Source organism: Gekko japonicus, unplaced genomic scaffold (assembly GCF_001447785.1).
Source record: "Gekko japonicus isolate JY-2015 unplaced genomic scaffold, Gekko_japonicus_V1.1 scaffold1288, whole genome shotgun sequence".
Lineage (NCBI taxonomy): Eukaryota > Metazoa > Chordata > Lepidosauria > Squamata > Gekkonidae > Gekko > Gekko japonicus.
The window spans coordinates 422,990-433,312 of record NW_015163127.1 but is presented as its reverse complement, the minus strand read 5'-3'; the positions used below and the strand labels follow the sequence as shown (position 1 = coordinate 433,312).

The window sequence follows — 10,323 nt, the reverse complement described above, 5'->3', positions numbered from 1 at the left end:
TTGCTGCTGCTGCTTCCTTCTCCTCTTGCTCTGCGTGGAGCTCTCCCCCCCCCCCCCCGAGTATCACGGGTCCCCTTTCTTGTGTCTTACTGATTCAGAAACAATTTTCAGTAATTCTCAGTTGTGGGAAAATGTAAAGGCTAAATTTTTAGGTGTGCTCATTGTACAGGATTAAACCCCCTCAGCCCAGTCCAGGGGTGAGAGGGAACCCTATATCAGCACATGAAACAAAATCCACGAGACAGTCTACTCTCTCTAGGATTCACAACAGTTTGCCACCAGAATCTCTTCAAAGGGGTCCCCACCCAGCCTAAGAGCAGAGATTCAATTTCTTAGCTGGCATCTGTGACTTAACACATCAGCAACTCTAACACAGAGGTGCACACAATTACTCTCACAGTGATAGCTCGGTGGTCAGCGTTTAGACACGAGATTTAGCCCTGGAGTTCGATTACCGCATCAGAGACAATTACAAATATGGATGATCTTTATTCAGTGCAAAGCATAGCAAGAGACTAATAGAGATACAAAAATAATAACAACCTATGGCTATTTGCCCTTACTGCACATTAATAATAATCACAGTTACCGAGTTAAGTGTAGCATCAGATAGTCCAAGAGTGTCCATTGCATAACAGTATAGGTTGGCACCAAGGGATTTTGAAGAGAAATCCCATCTGGTGCAGGTAGATAATCCAGGACTGCTCAGAGATACAGATCTACAGCAACAGAAGGTTGGCAACCGGCAATCAGTTCACAAACTCTTTGTTTCAAAAGTCAGGATCCAAGGAGCAAGAGAGCTCTTCCCTAAAGAACCACGGAGTTATACCCCCATGCCAGTCACCATCAGCTGTGGCCATCAGCCAATCACGAGCGGCAGGGGTGTGTGCCCAATTTCTGGTTGCCATAGCTGCCAACATCAGGTGTGTGGGGATTGGCTAAGAAGTTAGAGGCCCTGCCTGCAGTCATGTGATCCAACTTCCAGTTTTCTCCATTGCGTATGTGACATGGCCCATGTAGGCCATACAAGCGGAGCCTTCAAGTCTGGCCCTCAGCAGGGAGGTGTTAAGGAATGTGGGTATCTGGCAGGATTATATGGCATGGCTATTTAGTGGCTCAGCCATCTGGTCAAGTGACAGAAATCACACTAGGCCATCTGGCCTGCAACAGGGAAAAGACACACAGAATGTCATCACAGGAAGAAGGCATGAGACTTTAGAAACAATATTTCTATACACTCATAAAAATATTTTTACATGTTTTGTTTTTTAAAATCATAGTCGGTTGGAAGTCATCTGAAAATAAAGGCTTGCTCCTGTATTTTATACAAGAAGTACCAGTGGTTAATTCTGTGAAGCTTAGTCTACGATGTAGATTAAAGTTCCACAGGGAGAAAGCAAAGCAATTCTGCATAGCGCTTAAGAACACCAGAAATACTCAGCAAAGCATGCTTGTGGAAGTGTGTTGAGTAATTACTTACCAGCTTTGGGGGATGAATCCTAGAATTAAAGTTTAAGAAAATGATGATACCTAAAGTCTCAAAATTAAAGAGCACATTTAATGGAACAGACAACATCTGTCTTCAATATATTTCTGTTGCAAATGAATAATGTTGCCTTGCTTCAGGCAGTTAGGAACAGATGAGAGCGTTGGAACATACCTTTTCAGAGGAACAGGCAAGAAGAAAACTGTATCATATATCATGAAGGTTCTTAGGATATCTTGATTTCTTTAGACCTGGAATATTGATAATAGCATGCACAAGTCGAGGAAAATTCAGTTATAGGTTAGAAGGTCTCATGGGGGCCAGATCAAGTCCAATTCCCATTCACATATGATCTGCTCCTGCCTTTCTGTTTTGCTTTTTTATTTGTCTTCATCTTTCCTTTCCCTGGACATCTCTGTGAAACCACTGAAAGGGAAACTGATTTCCTTTGTGAATGATAAGCAGACATATATGATTAAAAGCTGGGCAATGTTTGTTGTAAGGCTATGTGGTAGAACAAATTGTTCTTGTATCTCTTAAGGTATGTGTCATGAAAGGATAGCACTTCTCTATCTACTTTTATGTAATGGAGTACACTCAAAATACCAAATCAATCTGTGCTAATTGTCAGATCACTCAAAATACCAAATCAATCTGTGCTAATTGTCAGATCACTAAGTGTTGTCTTTAACTTAAAATTCTACGCCTACGCCAGTGTGAGTCAGGCTCGAGTTTGCCCTTCGACATCCTACACACCAAGTCGTCACAAGAGAAGTTATGAGGAGGATGAAGATATGGAGTTGCATCCATCTAAACAGAGAGAACAGCATCTGGGTATCAGCTGAGTCTCCAATGACTTTTTTCAAAATTGCTTGTTTTTCAGAACTGGTACTTCACAGTACTCCCAAATGTACAAATAGAAGTGTGCCCTGTTGGATTTATAAAGAAATGTTTCAGGTTATCATCTAGGTACAGTGGTAGTTTCTTTTCCTTATTGTTGAAATAACAAGATTAGAGCCAATCCAAGGATACAAGTAGCATGACTCCAGTAGTTGGAGATGCCATACCATGAATATATTGGATGAAGCTAAGGCAGCAACCATAGGGACATAAGAACATAAGAGAAGCCAATGTTAGATCAGGCCAATGGCCCGTCGAGTCCAACACTCTGTCACACAGTGGCCAGAAATACCAGGTGCCATCAGGAGGTCCAGCAGTGGGGGCCAAGACACTAGGAGCCCTCCCACTGCTGCCCCCCCAAGCACCAAGAATACAGAGAATCACTTGCCCCAACCTGAGAGTTCCGATCTATACCTTGTGGCTAATAGCCACTGATGGACTTCTGCTCCATATGCTTATCTAATATCCACTGGACAACTGTATTCCCCCCCCCAAAAAAAAATTGACTAGCTTCCTGCAAAATATTTACATATGTTGTGTTCTCTTGAGAGCAAGAAAGGTTTGAGGCATTGAAATGAAATGGAGTTCAGTAAGACAGATTCACAGAGATCCATCTTATATTCTAATAGCGAAATCAGCATATCTTTGGATTTGAGCCTGGGTCACTCTCTACAGAACACTGACTTAAAAGAGCAAGGAAATCAGTGTGGTCATCCTCCAAGAAACAACCCCCAGAGCAAAGAACATGGCAAGATGCCTTCTCAAGAAAAGGATCTCTTTTCAATCTTTTGGTGTAGAACAAAGGCACAAGCCAATCCATTATCACACCATTCAGTAATGAGGTGACATCTATAAAGTCAAGCCCTAAATCACTATCTTATATTCTAATAGCAAAATCAGCAAAATCTTAGGATATTTAAACCTGGTGATTGGAGCTGTGAATGGGCAAGACCGATCTTTCTACAAACCTGAAAAGGACCCTCAGTTTGCAGAAAAATGGGAAATCTAAAAAATATATACTAGCAGCTTTAAAAATCCAAAAACGATAAAAGGAATGCCTGTAGCTTTCAACAACAGATTCCCTTAGTGGCTGTTGCTGAGCAACCACAGAATTCCAAGCTTCACTCTGTCAGTAAATGGGGGGGGGGCATTTCCAGCCCTGTTTTGATCTTTGAGGGAGAGCTCATTGGGGCCAGGCCAGACTACGGTTGCCAGCTCCAGGTTGGGCAGTTCTTGGTAGATATTGTGATGAAGTCTGAGGAGTGCAGGGTTTAAGGAGGGGAGAGGCCTCAGCCATAGTATAATGCCACTGAGTCTGCCCTCCAAAGCAGCCATTTTCTACAGGGAGACAGATGTGTGGAGTACAGCTGTACTTCTGGAGGATCTCCAGGTCCCACCTAGAGGTGGGCAACCCTAAGCTTGGCAGCAACCTCTGGCAGACGTGATGCCGCCTGACTTGTATGATTCAAGTAGGCCTGGCTGCTTGCTACTGTTCAACCACTCTATGAAAGCCAGTGTGGTGTAGCTGTTAGGGCTTCAGATTAGGGTCTGCAAGACCCAGGTTCAAATCCCCATCTTGCTGTGGAAGTTGACTGGGTGATTTTGGACCAGTCACATGCTTTCAGCCTGACCTACCTCACAGGGTTGTTGTGTGAATAAAAAGGATAAAATAATAATGTAAGCTGCTTTAGTCCCCACTGTGGCAAAAGGTGGGGTATAAATGCGGTAAATAAAGAATAAATACAACTGAAGATGAGAAGCAGATAAAAGGTAGGTTGGTGAATGGCTGAGAGTGAGAGAATGAGGCAGGGAGAGGATATGGGGATTGCCAAGAGGAGGGATGCCAGATCAAGGTTGGGAAATCCCTGGAGGTTTTTTTTGGGGGGGGAGCTTTGAGAGGGTGAGGTTTGGGGAGAGAAGCAACCTCACCAGGGTATAATGCCATAAAGTCTACCCTCCAAAGCAGCCATTTTCTCCAGGGGAACTGATCTCTGCCATCTGGAAAGCAGCTGTAATTCTGGGTGACCTCCAGCCCCCACCTGGCAACCCTAATTCCCCTGGAGAAAATGGCTGCTTTGGAGGGTAGACTTTATGGCATTATACCCTGGTGAGGTTGCTTCTCTCCCCAAACCTCACCCTCTCAAAGCTCCCCCCCCAAAAAAAACCTCCAGGGATTTCCCAACCTTGATCTGGCAACCCTAAGGGGAATTGATCTCTGTAGGGAGATTTGTGACTCCAGGAGAGCTCCACCCCACCTGGAGTTTTGGCACTCCTAGAAGGAGAGAGGGAAAGTAGGGAAAAGGGGGATTTCAGGAAAAGGGAAGAAGAAATACTGGGGAAGTGAGATAACTCCCACAAGTCCTTGTAGATTCCCACTTGTCAGTGTCTACTAGCCATGGTTGGAAGACTGTGTCTCCATTTTCAGAGGCAACGTACATATCACCTCTAGGTGCCACAGATTCTGTTGGTACATTTCATAGAAGCCTCCAGTTGTTGATGGCTGTTTGAAAGCTAGGCTAGCTGATCTTTGGTCTGATCTAGAGAGGCTCTTGTTCACTGATTGTAGACTTCCTGTCTCACTTGATGCATGCTGAGGGTGCTGTCTGGGTCTCCAGTGGCAATGCAGTGCTAGCAGATACCATATTTTGATGTGTTCTGCCAATTTAAATAGATGTTCCAGAATTGCTGGCCATTTATAGTTATTTTTTAAATGTTAAATCCAAACATATTTTTGAAGGTAAATATTTTTTCTGACCCTTTGAGAGGGTACGAAGAGTAAAATTCCAGTTAACGCAACATTTTAAAACAGATTTTGATTGAACATGTTCTAAACTAAAAGCAGGAAGATTTTCATTTTGAAATGATTTGAAACTGTCTTTTTTTTTTTTTTTGCAGGGAACATAGCTGATATCCATGGGAGTGGAGAGCCGAAGCGATTAGAAACTGAAGCTTCAGCAACACGTCAGATGATAGCCTTAAACTGCTCACCTCCACTGGATTTAAACTTTCCACTCCCAGGAGAGAAGGGTCCTGCATGCCTTGTGAAAGTAAGAAGCCTATTGAGCACCATCTAAAATAGGATCACCTTTTTGTGATATGGGGGTGGAAATGGAACTTTGCATTTAGGACAATGGCAGGTGGTATATTTGAGCTTGGCTAGGTCAGACCTCATCTTGTCCATCTTAATGTTCTTTTTTTAAACTCTTGACTTCAGTGAATTGCAAGCTATGTTTCTGTCCCATATCTTTTGAATTCTTTTTCCCCAAGCCCACTTCAGGAGAAAAAGGGGAGGGAGAGTATCGAGCGCTCTTATAAATATGTATTATTATACACCTGGTAGTGGAAGACTATTGGTGGACTCTAAAACCACTACACCAGTCAAAGGAGAATGGGGCAGAGGAGACGTGATGAAATAGCTAACACCTGATGCCCAGCCATTCCAGCCTCTCTGGGGGTAGTGAGTTTCCACACACACACCTCTCTTAGGTAACTACCACAGGTGATTATTTCAGCACAGAAGGGAAGGGTATGATGTTTGTGCATCTGTCTATAAAGCAGATACTTAAATGGCTTGTGAGACATGTATAATTCCCCAACAAGAAATGTAACATTAGAAGGTTTACTCTTCCCCGCTACCACTCACGTGCATTAGCATTTTAATAGTGATGTCTCTTTCCCAATACTTTTCTCAGTTGCATGTTGGAATGCAGGAGATCTTGGAGAGGGTAAAATCAAAGCATCATAGTGTGTGAGGTAGTGAAAGGGGGGTGTCTTGTATTTCTGGGCCACATGCAGCTAGGTTATGGAAGAATATATGGTAATATATCTATATGATTGAAGGTGGCAGCCACAGTAAAACATGTAATGCAGTAGACTGATATTGGCTTCTTTTTAGTCTCTACAGCTATGTTTCTGTTTCTGTGTGCTGAATGACTTTGCAAGGGAAACACATTGCCCTTGTTCTCCATTATATTACTATCATCTTTGAGTTATTTAAAGAAAAATACTCTTCATGCAGATGTACGGAAACTGGGATAACTTCAAGGTGAATGATGTTCTTGAAGTGTATGGGATTTTATCGGTTGACCCAGTCCTGAACATACTGAACAATGAAGACAGGTAATGTTTTGATTGTATAGGATCCAAATTTGCAATCATTTATTATTTCAGATACCACAGGATGTTAATAAATGACTTTGAAATGACGGTTACTTGTATTTTTTATATAATATGGCAGCACCTGGATCAGTGTGTTTCAGATCTGGAATAGAATAAGCAAAAGTATGATGTAGTGGTGCACCTTCCCCATAGCAAATAGGGCTTTTAATTGCGTGGTTAGGGTATTTAGGACAGTTGCATACACACCACCTTTCTTCCTACACTGTCTGTATAGAGAATCTGGCAGATATAATAGCTAGTGCAAGAAAGTAGTGCAAGAAACCCTGTTTTTAATTATTTATTTATTCATTCATTTAATGTATAAATGGGTGTTCCCTGAAGGGCTCAGGGTGGTGCACAACATCCAACGAGTACATATCAATCAATAGTTAAATTCAGTTTAAACAATTTAGCAATTAAAACAATACAATACATGCAGTAAAACTAATCCAGGTGGTGTTTGATGCCAATTTATACCCTTTCCAGTGGGGGGAAGGGGGAAGAGTAATGGAGGCCAGTTTTATCCAAACTCAGCTTCTCATTATTGGGTGAAATGAGCCCTATGTGTATGTTACTGTATGTGCCCATGCACTGTTGAGTTTACCAAGGGAGGAGCATTGGAACCTGTTCCCAATACTAAAATGTCTGAGTAGCCTAGTAGTGGGAATCACTACTTCATGCTAGTTCTGTTTGGTGGTTTCTAAAACTTTTATCTAAAACATCAGGCCAGAATAGTTGTCTGTTACAAACCCCGCTGAATTATGTTATGTATTTAAATACTGATATCCCTCCCTCTCAGCTGTACTGTGTCCATCAAGCTTTCTGAAATTTCTTTTCTTTTATTTGTTCACAGTGTGGATATTTCAGTCTGATTTCAAAGTATCCTTGCCCAGTGCATCTGCTTTATTGGCAGGCTGAAATTAAAGTGGAGGAACCAAATGTTGTATCCCAGATGATACAGATAGGCAGATGTGGGAAAGTCTTTAAATAACAACTAGTATTGCTTGTGAAGTTCCTTAAAAGTGGAGGGTGAAAGTCTGTCCATTCATGTATCTTCTTTTGAATTCATTAAGTTCTTCAAAATAGAAAGTATTAGTGATTTAATGAGTGTGGATTTTCTTGTGTTTTTTCATTTGTTTTTGTTCAGTTTGTTATATATTCTAGTTTCTTGGCATGGATTCAGAAAATGTTTTAAATAAATAAGCCATATAAATCGTGCCACTAAGATCCCAGTAGTTTCACAGTAAGGTGCCAGAAATAACTTTGTTTTCCTCCATTCAGTTTCGTTGCTGACTTGTGAGTATGCAAAGGGGGCAAGGGTGTGTCAGTTAGGTTGTCTTCTTCCTTCAACACTTATGTTCTATCCTGACCCCCAACTGGTAAAAGTCCAAGGATCTATTATGAACATGTTTTTATTCCTCTTAGATCCTGTTTAGGGTTTATGACTTTCTCCCATAGAAGTGCATGTGTACCAGGTTAAATTCTAGGAAGTCTGCTTTTACATGATATGGTTAAAGAAGAGTACAGTCTTTACTGTGTCTGGCATTCTGTATGTAATTATATTCACTGAAAGCAGCTGTTCAACTGCGCACAAATATTATGCTAATCTCTTTACTTTCTAGAGAGAACTCATCATCTCCAGTGGATTCTATGGATTGTATGGACACGGTAGAAGAACAAAGAGTTCATAGTCCTCCAGCCTCATTAGTTCCCAGAATACATGTCATTTTAGCACAGAAACTTCAGCACATAAATCCATTATTGCCTGCCTGTCTTAATGAAGAGGAAAGCAAAAGTTGTAAGTATATAAAAGGAATGTTGTCTCATTACTATTGAGTGTCCAGATTGGACTCCCTTCCTCATGCTCAAGGAAGTGAGTTTGTTCCCAGGGGTCCTACACAGTTAAAGCTGTCCCTAAACACGGCAGCTGTTTGTTTTATAAAGGTTTTGAGAATTTTTCAAACATGATTTTTTAATCAGCAACTTCCTTAAAAACTAGACACAATTTATACAGTCATTCCTTCTCCCCGTGCAGGTCTAACTGATATTTGGAGAGGGAGTGTTTACTGGGGAGAGACTGTTGCTGTCAACCAGAGCTATTAGCACCAGCTCTCCCCGCACACTTTGTGGGTTAGCTTGTTGATTAGGTTTCTTGTGAAGTATTTTTGGTATTCGAGGGTTTTCAGTTGTTATTTCTGCCATTGGATTGCTTTGTGTCCACATTGAGCAGTTAAATGCCTAAATGAGTACTATGAAATCCCCAGCAAAGTTTGTCAAGTGTAGTCCCACCTAAGTGTAGCTGTGGTTCATTCAGGAAGCTAGATGGTTTGAGTAGCAACATTCCACATCTAACAGGATTCACAATCCCAGATCACAAAAGGTGGGAAATGGCAGTTAACAAATTAATTTATTGCATTTGCTTCATTTATACCCTGCCTTTCTCCCCAGTGAGAACCCAAAGCATCCTTCGCCTCTACTCAGTTTTATCTTCATAACAACCCTGTGAGATTGGTTAGGCTGAATGTGTGTGACTGGCCCAGAGTCACCCGGCAAGCTTCCATGGTGAAGTGGGGATTCAAACCTGGATTTTCCAGATTCTAGTCCAACCACAACCCCACAATCATGTTTAACTAACATACACTTTTTTCTAGGTCTGCTGTGATAGCTACTGCTCTGATCAATGTTGCTTCTGAAGTGCAAACTGATTTCCTAATAACAGCTGTTATATATTTCACTGCTAATTTCCAGAGACTCCATGTGCTGCTTTTTCTGTGCAAGAGAAAATATAACATTCATAAATTCCATTTTAACCAGATTTTTTTTAAAAAAATCTAATTATACGTGATAACAAAAGGTGGTGGTTTTGCCAGCTGTAATTTGAATATTGAGCTTTGTTAGAAATAACTGGGTTAAAAAATTAGGGCTGCAGTCTCAAACACACTTGTTAGTGCAGGGGTCCCCGGCTTTTTTGAGCCTCTGGGTACCATTGGAAGTCTGACATGGTGTGGTGGCTGGAGCCGCAAAATGGCTGCTGCAAAAGAGCTGCCACAGGAGGCGAAGCCAGCTGTAAAATGGCTACCACAGCTTACCTTCAGTCACACAGTGAATATTCTTGTGCAGTGGTAGTAGCTGCTGCTAAAGCAACCTTTTTAAAAATCTGCACAGCCAATTAGAAGCCTTGCTAGGCAAACGTGCTACCTGGCCCTGCCTGCTTTCTGAAAACATTTGGCAGGCACCAGGAAACAAGCTGGCAGGCACCATGGTAGCCCTTTGTTAGCAATTTAAGTCCCATTGAATTCAGTGGGATTTACTCCTGAGTGTGCATGCCTAGTATTGCACTCTAACTTTGCCTTGGTTCTATTGAACTTTAGATTTTTATTTTAAAAGTATCCTTTCTTGAGAATAGGTGATGTTTAATAAAAGTTATGTTAGGTTATAATAAAATACTTCTGTGATGCCCCTTCACCACTCACAGAGTGCCCACCACCCTCTACACATCTCTATTTCAGGTTGAAGGTTACAAGTAGGTCAGGATGTCATATTCACCACCCGTGTCTCTTTCAAAGTATATAGAGAGCCATGACCATTTCACACCTCAGATCCCCTCTCTCACTTAGAGAGTCCTCCCAGCCTCCTTTAATAGCCATTCCTCTCTCAAACACTTCACTGAGTTATTGGGGTTGGGGGCTCATACATTGTTCTGTTCACATGCCACCACCATTTATTCATATCCTCAAACATATTTAGACTGAGATCTTTACTCTGAGATCTTTACTCTT

General features: G+C 41.7%; 1 protein-coding gene across 1 annotated transcript in view; it reads left to right on the top strand.

The window, feature by feature from the left end:
- Nucleotides 1-10,323, top strand: part of MCMBP (minichromosome maintenance complex binding protein) — a 34,003-nt gene that overhangs the window by 11,720 nt on the left and 11,960 nt on the right. Inside the window, exons 6-9 of the mRNA XM_015406919.1 lie at nucleotides 2,191-2,320; nucleotides 5,282-5,433; nucleotides 6,405-6,505; nucleotides 8,167-8,342. Of these exons, the coding sequence (XP_015262405.1) occupies nucleotides 2,191-2,320; nucleotides 5,282-5,433; nucleotides 6,405-6,505; nucleotides 8,167-8,342 (559 nt within the window). The remainder of the gene's footprint in view (nucleotides 1-2,190; nucleotides 2,321-5,281; nucleotides 5,434-6,404; nucleotides 6,506-8,166; nucleotides 8,343-10,323) is intronic.